A 17,256-nucleotide genomic window follows, 5' to 3' on the forward strand; every position below is an offset into this window, starting at 1 on the left:
ATTACGGTAAACAATCAGAAAATTAAAATAGTAAAACAATTTAAATATCTAGGGGAAATAATAACTTATAATTTAAATGAAAAAGTGACATGGCAAAACAGGACAAATAAAATGATTAAATCCCAAAAATTAACTTGGTCAACATATAACAAAAAATGCCTTTCTGCTAAAACAAAACTTAAACATTATAAAACTGTAGTACAGCCAGAAGTCACCTACGGAAGCGAGACCCTTTTCAAAATCACTCAGAAAAACCGAACTGAAAAAATTCTGAAAATAGAGAGGAGAATTGTCAGAACGTGTATCAATAAAAAACACCAAAAAGAAGGCCAATGGTGGATTGTGCCAAATGAGGTGGTGTATCGAGAAATAGAGCCTGTTACTGATACTATGCGGAAAAAAAGAATCTCTTTCTTCAGTCATCTCATAAGGACACCGCAAACAAGACTGTCAAGAAATATCATTGAAAAGCTCTGGTTCCAAAAGCTAGAAGTAGGATGGATCAAAGAAATTAGAGAAGATATGAAAGAATTGGGAATTTCCCTGACTGACCTACAGAATAAAACTGGAAAAATTACAAAGCTAAAAGATAAAAGCATTAGATTTAAACAAAAGACAGACAAACGACAAAATACAACGAAGAGGGTGTTTACGGATGAAGAAAAGAAAGCAAGATCTGAACGGATGAAGAAATACTGGGCAGCTCGAAAGAGTAAAATAACACGCTTTTCTCAGAAAAGATCCAAGTAAAATTGACTTAAGTGGTCCCATGTTGGCCGTAAAAGCATAATAATAATATATATTATACAATTGATTTGAAAAGTAATTTGTGCAGTTTTAGTCAGAGATCTCATTGCCACAAACAGAGCACTAGAAACAGGTGGCCTTGATCTCCTCTTTATTTATTAAAATGTATAAGTATAGTTAAGACTTTCAGGAGTTATTCAATATTTTTCCACTATCCCAGCAGATAAAACCACCTTCTAAGATTTAAAATAAAATGACTAGCAAATAAAATATCTACTCCATGAAGCAAAGCGTTCCTAAGGTATATATAGAATTTCAGTTTTAACATTGTGATATTTGTCTGTAGACATTGATTGTTAAATGTGTAATTAGTGTAAATTATGAAGTATTATATATTAACAATATTGCAATACAGCCTAATAATGTATTTATTTATTTTTGATGATTTTATATTTAAAAAGAATAATCAGAAGCGAATGCATTTCAAGAAATTCCTTAACTGTCATGGTAACTGTCTAAGTTTGTTTGGTATCAATCAGTGCACCATGAATAGGAAAGGTGAGGATGTATGGATATGAATCCTTCTTGTATTTCTGTATACCATGATGTCTATAAATCACTTTACATATAACAATTTATTTATTTTATACAAGTACATATACAAAAAATTATTTTATTAAATGATAAAAAGAAAAACTCATACCAATAAGTATATTACCTGAATACAAAAGCACTTTTGAACAGGAGGTTTCATATGTGAAATAGTAATGTACCAAAATTACATTATACTTTAAAAATAACAGTTAATTATAAAATTCAAAAGCACTAGTTCAATTGTGTAAGACCATTTTTTTATCTTTAATTTTATGAAAATTTGTAAAATGATTAATAAAATATTTATAAATACCTAATATATTAAAAATATTTAGATAAAGAAAAATTTAGACAAGAAATTTTTATTTTCTATAATCATTGAAAGAAATGAAGTATTAATCTGTTTATAACAAGAAAGCTATGTGGAACACTTATGTCCATCTGAAGACAGGAGAGTAAAACTTATATACAGCAGCAAACAATAAAGTATTATGATTATACTTTAATTGCAAGTTGTATTGAATTTGTATTATAAATTGAACTTTTATTATAAAATTGAATTATAATTAAATTATAAAACTACAATTGAACTTGTATTATAAATATATTCGTATTATACAATAGAATAATAATTTTATTTAGAGAATTATAAACTTATATGTTATTGGTCACACAACTTCTTATATAAAATTATATGATGTCCTTGATTTATTTAATATACAATTATAAGTTACTATATCATGAACTGGCATTTCTTATGATAATACAACTATCTTTACAATAATAATTTTTAACAAACATACAATGTTACAAATTATCACAGCCTTTAAGTTTGCAGTAATTTTGTTTAATATTAAAAAATAAAATCTATAATAAATAAGTAACAAGAATTGTTTAAATGCGCTCCATTATGTAGGGTTTGGTTTCTTTTAAAACAGTATTAATAATATTTTTAAATATTTTACCAGAAGAGTTATCATAAACACTAACCTAGGGGAAACACTATAAGCATGAAATCACAGTATTAATCAATACTTATCTAAAATAAAACAGACTATTAAATATCATTTTATACCGCATTACCATAACTTCTAAATCTAATTTTTCTAGATTTTTAATGAAAATTGGATACAAGTAATTAATGTCAGTTAACTGCACAGATAAAGTCAACATGTAGGAAGCACCAACATATAAAGAAGCAGTTTTAAAAAAGGTTAAAAAATAACATTTGGCGACCATGACAGGATTTTGGTGAGAAACTTTTTACAATCTGATTGAAAATGGAAGCGGTTAGAAAATCAAGGAAAGTTCAAAGGACTCTGTTTACCAAGTCATTAAATAATTTTAATGCGATATGTGAAAATGTCAATTCTTAGTATCAAGGAAAGGCTAATGCCCTACAGCTTTTGGAAGAAAGGATGACTCAACTAGAAGCAGTTAACCTAAATTTTTCTAATCTTTTATTGGATTCTGATGCATCAAAAGAAGACATTATAAGTGATATGGAAACGCATGACATATACAAATTAAAATTTTTAACAGCGAAATCTAGTAACAAATGTTCCAATAATTCAGTCAAAAAAACTATTTAAGAAACCGATCTTAGAAATTTCAAAGTTTAATGGCAGTGTCGGCTCTTTGTTACATTTTTGGTCTCACTTTAAGAAAATCCATGAGAATACCAAATTTACCAAAAAAGATACACTCTATTATTTGAATCATGCGATTGAGAAGAATTCAAAAGCGGAAGTAGTAGTTGGAGGTTATCCAACGACAGTGGAAAATTATAACAAAGCTTTTGAAAGTCTTAAGAGTCATTTTGGCTCTTCTCATTGAATTTTACACTTGTGAACTTTTTGCACTTGGTAGCATTTTGGATGCTAGTAGCATTTCAGTAACATTTGCATTTTGCTAGTAACATTTGCTAGAAATGTAGCATTTTGGATGCTACTAGCATCCAAAATGCTACAAAGGATAAGTATTTCTAATATTTATGATAAAATTTCTGCCCATGTACATGCTCTTGAGACTCTTGGAGTAACAACAAATAATTGCACCACCATGTTATATCCATTAGTAGAGTCATTGTTTCCTGAAGACATCTTGAGTACATGGAAGCAATCGTCCTTATGTGCCAAGGTTTCTGTTGATGGAGAACAATCCAACCGACTAACCAAGTTATTACAATTTCTGAAATCCAAAGTTGAAAATGAAGAGAAAATTGATATGGCGAGGTTTAAAGGTTTTTAAACCTTTAGAAATTGATTTGGCGAGACTTTTAAAGGTTTCAATGTACAACTAGAAACAGAAAAACGTGACAAACAAAGAGAATTAAAGGAGAGACGCAATAAAGAAGATGTAAACAATAAATAAATGATAATATATCAGTGTGGATGTTTTTTTACAATTAAGTAAGAAGATGAATGTTGGAGCTTTGAGTCTGTTATTGGGAAATAATTCAAGTTTGAGAATTTTATAATAAAGTTCTAATTATTTAGTTACATTGATTTTTCTGAGATTGATTTTTAATTTCTCGTACAATATTTTTACCAGTTCTAACATTTGGTGACCTTAACAGGATTCGAACCTGCAATCTTTGGATTTCAGAAATTCTAATAACTTGGTTAGTCTGTTGGATTAATCTCCATCCATAGAAACCTCAGCACATAAGGAAGACCACTGCCATATTCTCAAGATTTCTTCAGGAAGCGATGACTTTACTAATGGATTACTCAAATGAAGACTGTTCAAAATATCCAACCTAGTTTTTTTCAGGAAGGCATTTAAATTTGAGGGGCAAAATTTATATTATTGGGCCATAAATCTGGCTGTGAATGTAGCATACATGATTTTCATAACTTGTAGTAAAGTGTTATGTCACTGTAACAAAACTAATGTGTATAATGTGACGTGGTGTGCTGTGTGTACATGCATGTGCAGACTCATACTAATTACATTTTTTCTTTTGAGCGCAATGATGCATTGTATAATGGAAAGTATTGAACAATGCTACTTCATCTAATTTTGCCAAAAGCTTGGTGACACCCAAGTGAAACAATTCATAAGATTCAGATGGCTTCTGGAAATGATGCTATGGGGAAAACTGAAGAGCAATGCATGCATCCAATTTAAAAAAAGGTGAACTTCAGTTCACAATGATTAGATTATAAACAGCTGGTAGGCTACTTTCTATAATTTTTTTTTATTATTAATATAGTTGTGCAAACGATATGTACCAGAAAGTGAAACCATTAATAAACAATACTATCAAGAGGTTATTTATACTCTTCATGATACGATTTAGTTCCTGAGATCAGACATGTGGGAATCATAAACAGACAATTGCATCATGAGATATAACCATCATTCTTAGAATCTGGTTCAGGATTTCTTGGCAAGCCTGGAATTCCCAAGGTTTGTAAAGAGTTTTACAAACCTTGGAGTTTTACAAAGACCCAGACATGGGTCTTTTTGATTTCTGGTAGTTTCCAAGTTGAAGATGCTATTAAAAGGGCCCTAATCTGAAAGTAAACAGGATTTAAAGATTATGACTACAGTTGACAGCAGCATCCAAAGATGACATCCAAAAGTAGTTCCAGCAGTGAAAGAACCACTGGATCAAATGTATGAACTCACAAGGGGACCTTTAAAGGAAATAAGAACTGGAAGCCAATGGAAACTTTTATGATTGGATACTTTTTCAACAGACTTTCTTGCACAACAGAGACATGAATTAGGCAGTTAATGTCTAATTATCATTTGACAAATTAACTTACGTATGTTATATAAACAGATGGTAATAATAGTATAATTAAAATTAAAACTTATTTCTATATATTAAATAGTATTAATAATTGTATCAATGTATAACTGCAAATAATTAACAACACATTCATTTTTTACTTAAAAAATTAATTTATGTCAGATATTATCACACATTACAGTTTGACAATTCAAGGGGTTTTTTAAGTACACAAATTACTATTTTTATTATATAAAAAAATAATTAAAAATTATCTTTAATAATTACTCTTTAATGTACTTTATTTAGATTTTTTTTTACTTTGACCAGAAAAAAATTTATTTCAGAGCTTAAAACATTATTAATAAAAAATGTGCCATTAATAAAGCATATAATCACAATTATACTTTCAAAGTATTCCAAAAAACCTAAATAAGAACTAGTAACACAAGTATTTGGTAACTTTAAGTTAAACATTTACTCATGCTAATAAACTATTCCATGTAGGAAAAATTAAGTGATTTATACAATGAATATTATTACAAGAATATTTATGTAAAAAACTAAGATATGATTACTCAAATAAAATATAACTTTTTATTCTATTCTCTTTTATGAAGAATCTTCAAACATACCAGAAATCATATTTACAACTAAATAAATACAAATAATGATGTATATAATACTGTATACAGAGATACCAGCAATCACCAACCAGTGATCAGAAATGTTTAAACTTCCAAAATAAACAAATGCAAAATTTATTGCAAGCACACCAACCAGTAATGCTATTGCCAACAACTTACTAAAGCTGTAAAAAAAAAAAAAACATAAAATAGTTTATTTTTCATTTAAAAAAAAAAATTACTTTAGTAATACAACTAATTACAATCTATTTTACACATTAAAAAAACTCTATGGAAAAAATAAATATTAGGGCATATAAATATATATATATATAAGATATGAAAGAATTGGGAATTTCCCTGACTGACCTACAGAATAAAACTGGAAAAATTACAAAGCTAAAAGATAAAAGCATTAGATTTAAACAAAAGACAGACAAACGACAAAATACAACGAAGAGGGTGTTTACGGATGAAGAAAAGAAAGCAAGATCTGAATGGATGAAGAAATACTGGGCAGCTCGGAAGAGTAAAATAACACGCTTTTCTCAGAAAAGATCCAACTAAAATTGACTTAAGTGGTCCCATGTTGGCCGTAAAAGCATAATAATAATAATAATAATAATATATATATATATATATATATATTTTTGCATGACAATACTTTACTGGAATGATTTGAGACATTAACAAAAGCAATAAAAATCTTATAAACATATATGTTAGACAGTTTCATTTTGGCCTGATTTTTATTCCAAGGATAAAATGAATTCGTATTGAAATTCTTGGAACACAAAGAGGCATATTTTGGTTCTATATGGTTTTCCCCTCAAATTGTACAAAATATGTATGTAATAGTTTCTAAAAAAATTGTTGCAAAGCCCAACAATGGGTTTTCAATAAAGTTTTGTTTAATTTCACGGCAAAGAACACACACAACACCAAATTTTCCCTTTCATTTCTGGCCCAAGAATTTCAGTACGGCTTCCTTTACCACTGGACCAAAATTTCTGCTAGCCATAACTGAAAACAAAGCATTTCCAGATATATATTTATAGGAACTTTGTACTTATATTAATCTCCTCAGTTAGCTATTGAAGTATTGCCATTAAATGTTTAATCACTTGAGATATATGTATGTAAAACACATAACAAAATTATATAACTTTATATATATATTTAAATTCTATTAAATAAACCACCTGGTACAGAATATTGAGTTAAGGCATATCTTACTTTAATTTTTCATGAAAGTACTTTTTTTTAGAAAAAAAAACTTTTTTTTCAATTGTGGCTGAAGATGCAGGATCATGCAATAATACGAGTACTTTCATGAAAAATTAAGGTGAGGAATGTCTTATCTTAATATTAAGTACTAGGTGGTTTATTTAATAGAATTGTATAATTTAACAGTACAGAATAATATGAATCTTATTAAAATTATTAATTTAAGTAAATATATATATATATATATATATATATATGAAATCTTATTTCAAAGAGGCAGCTTATTTATTTTAACCCTTAACTGGTCACGCTCTTTTTAATTATCAGTCATTTCAAGTTACTATGGCCCAAACATTCGTAAATTAAATTAATAATACATTATTAGAATTAAAAAGAAATGAACGCTTATATTTGAAAAAGAAATTATTTTTTATTCAAATAAAAATAAATATCTCCTTGTTTAAAACAAAATAATAAAACAAAAACAGAAATTACAAAACCTTGTAAAAATAAAGATGTTCATTTTAGTTGAACTTTGCTGGCATAAAAATATAATTATTCCCGTTTCATTACTGAAGACAAACTAACAACACATATGTAAATATAATTTAAAATTAAAATATTTGAACTGACATCAGAGAACATCTACAAGTAAACAATGCACAATTTGCCTGGATGTCAAATTGATGTCCTGAACAGTACATTTTTTCTTAAATTCATTATTTCAGAGTTAGAAAGTCTTTATTTCCAACACTAACATTGTTCACAATCTTTACAAATAAAAGAAGTTTGAATTTTACAAATATGCTGCCTACATTTCACACAAACAATGTTATATATATTGTCCTTGGTGCTCGAGCATAGGTGACAGCACTTACGTTTCCCTCTAACTTCCAGTCTTGCTCCTCTGGTTGTTGAACATCAACTGCAGAACTTTCATGTTCTTCAAAATATATTTTTAATTTATTCTTTAAGTTTTTTGGGTTTCCCAGAGTGAGATACCTTTTTAAAAGTAAATTTTGTACTAAAAGTTGTCCTAAATTTCTAAGAAAATCTCTCGCAATAGTGTAACACAACTGGTCGTTTCAGGTCAAATAGCTTATTTCTGTTACTTATATTACACAAACTAAGGAAAACTGGATACTGAGTATTAGAACAAATTATGATATGAGATTAGCAGGCTTGCCAAAGTAACACCATTGAGGCAAATATTAAACTTTAAATATAAAATAGCGTCTCTGGTAATATAGATACGATGCGACCAGTTAAGGGTTAACAATTCTAACTATGTACCATAAAGTCCCATATATTTATCACTTAAAGCTGTCTGTAAAATATCAGTTGTAATCAAGTTCATCTCAAATTGTCCTATATAATCATCTTGAGTGTTTATATTATCCTTCTTAAATATATTTCTTCAACTTATAGGACCCTGATGAGAATCTTAGATAAACAGGACCTTTGGTGATGAAGTATTGAGAGAAACAAAGTTAAAATTTTATAAAATTATGGCTATTCAAAAATTACTATTACTTATAATTACTTCTATTAATGTATGTATGTGAATCTTCAGAAAAGTCTGCAAAAGATATCAGTAAAATTTTATTCACAGGACTTTTATTTGGAATGATTATATAAGAATAAAGTAACAAATCTTTAATGTAACACAAATAAAGCAGAATACAGAGAAAAATCTAACAACACACAGAAAGAATGAATCAAGGCAGAATTACCCAATGAAGCCTCTTTTATATCCTGGCTGGAAGGAAAAACATAGTGTCCCAGAAAAAATCAAAGGTGCTAAATTTTGTTAACACAGACTTGCCTAATCCCTACTGGAAAGAAGATACTATATTTCCATCACAAAAACAAGAAGAAAAACCTCCCATCAGATTAAGATATTCAAGTACGTGTTACTGACTCCAGTAAAGAATAGCAGTTTACACTAAAATTAATTTTGATCAATATTTTTCTAAGTACAACTGATCTATCAGATGTTATAAAAAAAAGCTGACAATGAAGTTATAATACTTTCCTGGCACTGGTTATTTATTCTCATATAAGGAGAAAATAATACATGAAAATAAACCAAAAAGGTTTTAAAAGTTTGAAATATCAATTTTTTCAATCTTTTAGAACTTCAATTGGCTCCTTCACTCCAAAGTATTTTTTTGGGGGGGGGGTCACTCCTACTACTACTACTACTATCCCTAGGAATGCATAAAAAAATTTGGTTCAAAATTATGCAATAAATAAAAATTTATTTTTTTTATTTTTAGGGATTGGGTAATTTTGGAGCAAAATTAAAAAAAAAAAATAATAAAATTAAGCATGCACATATACTGAGCTTAATTAAAGTGGTGTTATATTTGAAAAATTGACCACTAAAAACTATCTAAAATGGCAGGTAATGACCTAGTTAAATCTACAGTAGATGTATTAATAATTTGAAAGCTACTTGTTAAACAATCCAAATTCATAAAAACAGTGACAATATACATAAAAATGTGTAGGAATAAATGCCACAAAAAAATGCAAGTTTTTGAACATTGTACATGTAGCACCTCTAATCAGATCTGGTGATAGAAATCGAGAGAACTGTATGGCTCTTATCAAATATAATGATACTCTATATGATAAAATAAAACAGTCCAAATATATATGATTAAATGATATAAACTTTCTTATAATATAATAAAATTATATTCATTTATACAGAAGGTTTAAAAAGATCATGTCGACTTTGGTAAATTCTTCTATACGATAAACAAAAAAAAGTCCAATGAACATAGATCTAAAACATTTTGTTTTCCATTTATCTATCTGTATATCACCTTTTTTAAAGAAAAATGAATAACTTCAAACCTAAATAAGATATTGGGTACTGCAGTACAAGGATGAATACTTTCTTTATAAATACATTTGAAAACTACACCAAAAAAAAAAATTAATTTAGTTTTCAAAATGACAGCTTTTTACTAAATAAGTTACTAAATTAATATTTAACTTTCTAACTCCCCAAACTTTCAACTTTTTACTATTTTTTCACTTGTTTTCATTATAACAAAATGAAAACAAGCATTTATTTGGTAAAAAGCTAATACCTTGATTATTTGACATATAATATGCGAGATACAATTTTCTTGATCAAAAATACTTATTTAGAATAACTAGTTTTAAAGAATGTGGCATTAATATGAATTGCTGTCACTTTTTTTTTTACTTTTGGCATATTATTTAAGGTCACATATAAAGTGTACATAACACGTTTGGATTCAATATTTTACTTAAGACAAGAAGTTGATAATTTTTTATAAAAAATAAGATGAACAGACAGGTAGATAGAAAAAGAAACCATTTAGAACTGTTTACTCTACATATTTTCTTCAGTTTGATATGTAGAATTATTTCCCCAAATTTGGTATGAATCTTTATAAACCACTTACAAGTTCAAAGACAGATTATATAAAAACCATTAAATATGATTACAGTGTGATAACTAAATCACAAAGATACTTACAATCCATTGACAAATTGACCCATGATTCGTGGATTGCTAGAAAAGGCTACAGTAGGAATTGCAGCAAACGGTAGCTGCAAACTCATTATAGCATTTAACAGATCATTCATGCCACTCAAGTCCTGTATATTTGAGTAAAATGCTACAGCAAATGTTGGTAATATTGCAACAAGACGTGTAAAAAGTACCCTCTTCCATCTGCTCCATTTTAGATTCAAAAAGCCCTAAACAATAAAAATTTTTATTAAAACAGTCTGATAGAAAACTAGTTGCTGTAGATTTTTATAAAATACAGCTTATACATTTTCTTTAATCAGAGTAACAAGATTAATACACAAATAAAATTAATAGTGAAAAATTAAAAGAATTTATGAAGGACTTTCACACTGATACATTGTATAAAAAAAATTAGTGAAGTGAAAACAGGCTCTTTCAACCAATTAATAATGTAGTTCTGTAGTTCTCTTTAAAGAATAGATATTCATCAAAAGAAATAGTTAAACAAAATTTCAAATGGATTTGAAAAAATTTCTCTTATATAGGTTGAAAAATGTTGAAGAGTAGAAGAAGGGAGCGCTAGAAAGCACTTCACTCTCTGGCACATAAGGGAAATTATATAGGGAAAGTTAAATTAACCAATGTTTCCAGAGCCACAGAGTTTGTGTAGCACAAGCTACCTCTGTAAGTAACAGAAAGTGTTTAGAACATAAAAAGAGATACAGGAATAAATATGGTAATGGGGAAAAAATAACAGTAGTGGTGAAATAGATCACTTAAAAAAAGAAACAGATACATTAAAACTGGATGTAATTGGAAATAGAGAGGTGAAATGGAAAAATGAACAAGAATTTTTGTCAGATAGTTATAATGTTAAATATATGCTTAATATTAAACCAAAAAAAGGAAATACAGTTACAGTAATGAATAAGAAAATAGGATAAAGAATATATTTTACCAACAATACAGGAAAAGAATTATTTTGGTGGGGATAGTTTCAAAGCCCAAGCCTACTAACAGAGCAGATTTATATGTCAACCTCTGCAGAAGAACATGAAGATAAAAAATAATTAAGAAGTAGATACCCTAATCAAACATGTACAGAAAAGGCAATAATTCAATAATATTAAGAGATTATAAAGACATAGTAGCAAAGGGACATGAACGGAAAGTAGTTAGCCATTACAAGCAAGGCAAATAAATGAAAGAGAGGATAAACTAAACTTTTGAAATTTTACACAAGTATAAACTAAGGATTCTGAATAACCTATTTAAAAATCATAAAAGAACAAGTTACAGAAGGACGAGGCTAAAATATTCAGGAAAATATCACAGATATTGTGCTAGTCAGAGATTTCAGACCAAGTTATGGACTGCAAAATAAGAGGTCTGTAAATAAACTAATGAGACTCGATTTTTTTGGCAGCCAAAGTAGCAACACTATAAAGTTACTAGTAAACATATGGTTATATGAACAACTGATTTATATTAGATATTAATATTTTTAGTCTATTGTTGCCATATGAGACGTAAACAAACTTTTCATGAAACAAGTTTTTGTTATACGTTACAAAAGTGAGTGATATTAAATATGAGCCAAGTTTTGTGTTAAACTTGGTGAGAATGCTACTGAAACTTTTTCAGAATTGAAAAGGGCATATAGAGATGACGCTCTGTCACAAATCCAAGTTTTTAAGTGGTTTAAAGCATTTTCAGATGGCTGGGAATCAGCTGTGGAAGAACCATGCTCTGGAAGACCGTTAACATCAAAAAGTGATGACAATGTTGAGTGAATCAGAGACTGTCAGAATGATTGCAGAATAACTGAATTTGAACCATACCACAGTCCATAAAATTTTGACAAACAAATTGGACATGAAAAAAGTTTGTGTAAAATTTGTCCCAAAAAACCTCACTGCTGAACAGAAAAACAACAGGGTGGAAATGTGCTGCGATCTTCTAGGGTGAATTGAAACTGATCCTGATTTTCTGAAAAATGCTGCTACTGGTGATGAATCTTGGATATTTGAGAATGACCCAGAACTCCAAAACAAAATGCCAGAACAAGGAGTGGCACACTTAAAACTCACCATGTCCCAAAAAAAGCAAAAATGAGCAAATAAAAAATCAAAACCATGCTAATTTGTTTCTTCGATAGTAATGGCATTGTCTATAAGGAGTTTTTGCCTACAAGACTATAAATCAGTGTGTGTAGAAATTCTTGAAAGACTACAGAAAAGAGTTGCCCACGAGAGACCAGCCATCAAAGACAACTGAATGCTGCATCATGACAATGCATCTTGTCACACTGCACTCTCAATTAATGAGTTTTTGGCATAGAAAGACATCACACATTTTCCTGTTCTTGCCTTTAAAATAAACACCTCAAAGGACACCATTTTGGAACAGTAGAAAACATTTTAAAAAATGTAACTGACCATCTGAAGGATATTATGGTTTCTGAGTTCCAACTGCTATGAAGAGTGAGAAAACCGTTTGAAGCTTTCAAAGGGAACTATTTTGAAAGTGATAGAGTCCATGTATAATTGGATTATAAATAAACAAGTTTTTCTGAACCAGTCTCATTATTTTATTTACAGACCTCTTACACCCAGGATCAGATATTGATTCTGATTCTGACCACTAAACAATAAAGATGAATGCAGACTGAAGTTTAAATTAAAGAAAGTTCTGAAGTTTAAGTAAAGAAAACAATGAGAACAAAGTGATAGATTTTCAACAAGCTAAAAGAGAATGATGTAAAGTTAAAATTTAATCATGGGTTCATACCAAGAGGTTACAACAGAAAATTAGTTAAAAATGAATGATAAATTTAAAAATACGGGTAATCAAGTTAGGAGAGGAAATTTTTGGTAGAAAAGAAATGGAAGCTTGAAAACTTTAGTCGAGAAAAAATATACTAAAATTGATGGATGAATATTGAAAGTATAAAATATAAATAATAAAAACCTAGAAAATTATATTGGCAAATAAGAAATTAAACTCTTACGTGTAAAGAATCAAAGAAATGATGACAGAGAAATTTATAGTTAAGAAGGTTAGAAATGAGATAGAGAAATATAATTGTATTATATCAGAGAGTAGATTAATATAAAGAAAAATAAGATAAAAATTGGGAGAAATACCCCAAAATTATTAGTATATAGATATGAAAAGAAAATCTTCATTACAAACAAAACAAAAAGCCTACATGAGGCAAAAATACATAGAAGGGCTGAACAGAAGCAAAAATTATCTAATAAAGTTTAGAGGAGGAGTAAAATATTGATTTCAGTAGAAGCTCTAAACTGTGATCTGAATTTGAAAAAAATCTGAAAAATTTAAACAATATTAAAGAAGTAAGAGATGATAATGTACCATCTGAATAACTATGCTACAATTTGCTAATAAGTAGAACTGAATAAGTTTTACACATAAGAAATAAAAATTTATTAGATTGGGCAAATACCCTGATTTTAAAACATGCAATTGTTACCATAACAAAGAAAACAGGAAGTGAAAAGTGTAATAACCGCTAGGTATATTAAAAGGTGTAATAGTAAAAGGTGTATTAAATAAAGGCCAAAATGTTTTTAGAAATGCATGGGTACAAAAGAGACCATTTTAGTCCAGCACTTTGAAGACAAGCTTAGAAAAAATAAACCAACAAACATTACATTTGTAAATATGGAGAAAATATTTGATCATGTTGAATTAAATAAAATTTTAAACAAAATTCTGACTTAAATATAGGAAAATAAAAGTTATTTATAATTAATTCAAGAATCAGGTAGCAGTTATAAGAGTAGAGAATGAAAAAAGACATTTCCGATTCAGAAAGCCTTTTTTATTGTCACAGAAGTAATGCAGTAACTGAAGGGAAAATTTGAGAATGGAGTAATTATCAAAGGAGAAAAAATAAAGATGTTAATATTCACTAATATTGTTGTTTTTTTAACAGAAACCAAAAAATGAGTTAAAAGAAATACTGAATGGTATGGTTTTACAGCTAGGAATAAAGTAGAATACAATCTAGATTATGAAGTTTGGCAATAAGAAACTTAGTAAGGATTTAAAACATTATGATATGAAATACAAAATACTACAACTCAAGAATTTTGTTATTTAGAGGGTAAATTTACAAAGGAAGAACAGAATAATGAGATTGGCCAAGGAGAGCTTTCATGCAAAGAAGAGGTCTGCTAGCATCATAGCATCAAAAACACACCTCACAATTATAAAGAATTTTTGAAAATATTTGTATGAAATAGAGTTTTCTAGTAATAAAATAAAAAAATGCAAACAATAAGAAATACAGAAAAGAAACAAAAAGAGACCTTTAAAATGTAATATTAGATGTTACAAATTAGATAGCTTGATAAAATTTGAAACGAAGATGTCTTAAGATGAACAGAAGAGGTGAGAAACTTATAGCAGAACCTTATAAATAAATGAGCTCAACTAGTAGACAATGTACAAGTATTAAAACATTCAGGTTTAGTTAGGCTGATGACAAAGGGACGAGTAGAAAGTAAAAACTGCAGCAGAAACAATAGGAACATAAAACAAGAAATTTAGAATATAGAGCACACTTAATCAATATGTTGAGGTTAAAAAGATTAACACAGCGAAAACTGAAATGGAAGATAGCATAATGATTGCAGTTGAAGGAAAGTAAAATCAGTTAGTTGACTGACTGACTTTTTTTAGATGACTAAAACAAAAACCTAATGTTTTTAAACATTATTTTCAAAATCTTAGAACATACTTTTTATTTATTTAATTCCAAAAGGAGACAAAGATTTCAACATTCATAAGCCTTGGATTTTGCACACAAATAATGTTCATAACACTGCATTTTTCTTTAAATATATTTGGAATCTATTCAGTTCTTTATTTGTAATTATATATATATATATATATATATATATATATATAAAATATTGAATTCACTAGTAGATTGTTAGTAAGACTCATTTAATTATGTTGTTTTTTTAATTCATTAGTTTATTACTGAACTTTAACTTATAATTTATATTACAATAATGGTTAGCAATATTAAAAAAATATTAAAATTTTTAAATAAAGATTAAAAAACTTAATTTTTTAAAACACATCCTCCTCATTTTCTGTTTAGCTTCCAGAATCACCATAAAGTATTATACTTCAGAGGATGAATGAAGAGATATGTATGAATGTAAATGAAGTGAAGTGTAGTCTTGTACAGTCTCAGGTTGACAATTCCTGAGATATGTGGTTAATTGAAAACCCAACCACCAAAGAACACCAATATCCACGATCTAGTATTCAAATCCACATAAAAATAACTGCCTTTACTAGGATTTGAACCTTAGAACTCTCAACTTCAAAATCAGCTGATTTGTGATGACAGGATTGGTTGCAGTATCCCATTCTTTTTTGATTTAACAGTGGAGCCAGCAATTATACATACCTCCTTTTCTTGACCAGTAGTGCAATAGTGCAGACATTAAAATATCCTTAATTCCCATCTTCAAATTTAAAGAACTAAAATTTTTACAGTCTCATTAAAAAGTTTATAAATTAACATTACTCAAAATCTGATCTAATTTTGTGACTAAATACTGTTATGTATTTATTGAAATTACCTCCATTGAAAATTGTCCTGCATAACACCCTGTCATTGTACTACTTTGTCCAGCAGCTAATATACCAATAGCCCAAATATACATAGCCATTACTCCAAATCGGCAGCCAAGAAAAACTCCACCATTATATATCTCCATCTCAGCTAAATCAGTATTATTCTGCAAAATTTAAAAATTATAATGTAGTAATATAGATTAGTTTACAGAAGATTTAAAATAAAAAACAAATAATAAAAATATAAATGAAAGTGATGAACTGTATGTAAAAAAAAAATAATTTTATCACATGCATTCTACATGTTGATTTTAAAATGCTTACCTTTTTAGTTTAATACTTATTTCCATTACTTAATAATTAACTAATTTTAATACTGGAATAGTTTTTTAATGATATAATGAACAATGTAACTTAACACTTGTAGGAATATGCTAGTGTTTCTTAAGATTGTGAAATATGCCAAACAGATTTTAACCTATAATCTTCTGGATGGCAAACAAAGACATAACCATTTTGTTACAGAATTTACAATGCCTCCCACTAATTAATTATTATATATTACTGTTTTTTCTCTTTTTTAAGTATAAAATATTTATTTTTGTGGATAAGCTCATTTGATATAAAGTGACCTTACCTTACTTTATCTACACCACAATCTATTTTACTTCTCATGTTTGATGCTAGTAAAAATCTGACATTTTTTCATCCATGTCATTGAATGATTGATTAAAATATAATCAGAATGTACAGAATCTTTGAGATGGTGAACACATCAATTTTTTGCTGGGTCTGAACAATTGCAAAAAAAAATTGAAACCTTTGCACCAGAACATATAAACAGATAAGTAGTTAACATAGAGTGAACTTGAAATAATTGTATGTACAATATGTGACCCACCAATTGCCCTACCCAAGATCCAAAGTAAGCCAAGACATGGCTTACTTTCTCCAAAGTGATTTTCTTGCCATAACACCCTTCAAGGTTGTTATACTGCCTTCTGCACAAATGTGCTTAGATTTGGTAAGACTGTGGTCACATGCACAAAATTTGATTTCAATCATGTCATTTCCCTTCTGGCTATTATAGTGTAAACATGTCCACTCTGCAAGGAGGAACAACAAGCAGTGATCCAGTTTCTCTGGTCAGAGAGTGTGAAAGGGTCTGAAATTCATTGTAG

At 28.5% G+C, this 17,256-nt stretch overlaps 1 protein-coding gene across 3 annotated transcripts in view; it reads right to left on the minus strand.

Moving 5' to 3' along the window:
• Positions 1-1,363: 1,363 nt before the first annotated feature.
• Positions 1,364-17,256, minus strand: part of LOC142317280 (protein Malvolio-like) — a 134,095-nt gene continuing 118,202 nt past the window's right edge. For all 3 annotated transcript variants that reach the window (XM_075353714.1, XM_075353705.1, XM_075353696.1), the window contains exons 9-11: positions 16,081-16,239; positions 10,457-10,680; positions 1,364-5,894 (exon numbers count right to left, since the gene is read on the minus strand). In XM_075353714.1, the coding sequence (XP_075209829.1) occupies positions 5,696-5,894; positions 10,457-10,680; positions 16,081-16,239 (582 nt within the window). In that variant the 3' untranslated portion in view covers positions 1,364-5,695. The remainder of the gene's footprint in view (positions 5,895-10,456; positions 10,681-16,080; positions 16,240-17,256) is intronic.

Source organism: Lycorma delicatula, chromosome 1, assembly GCF_047948215.1.
Source record: "Lycorma delicatula isolate Av1 chromosome 1, ASM4794821v1, whole genome shotgun sequence".
Lineage (NCBI taxonomy): Eukaryota > Metazoa > Arthropoda > Insecta > Hemiptera > Fulgoridae > Lycorma > Lycorma delicatula.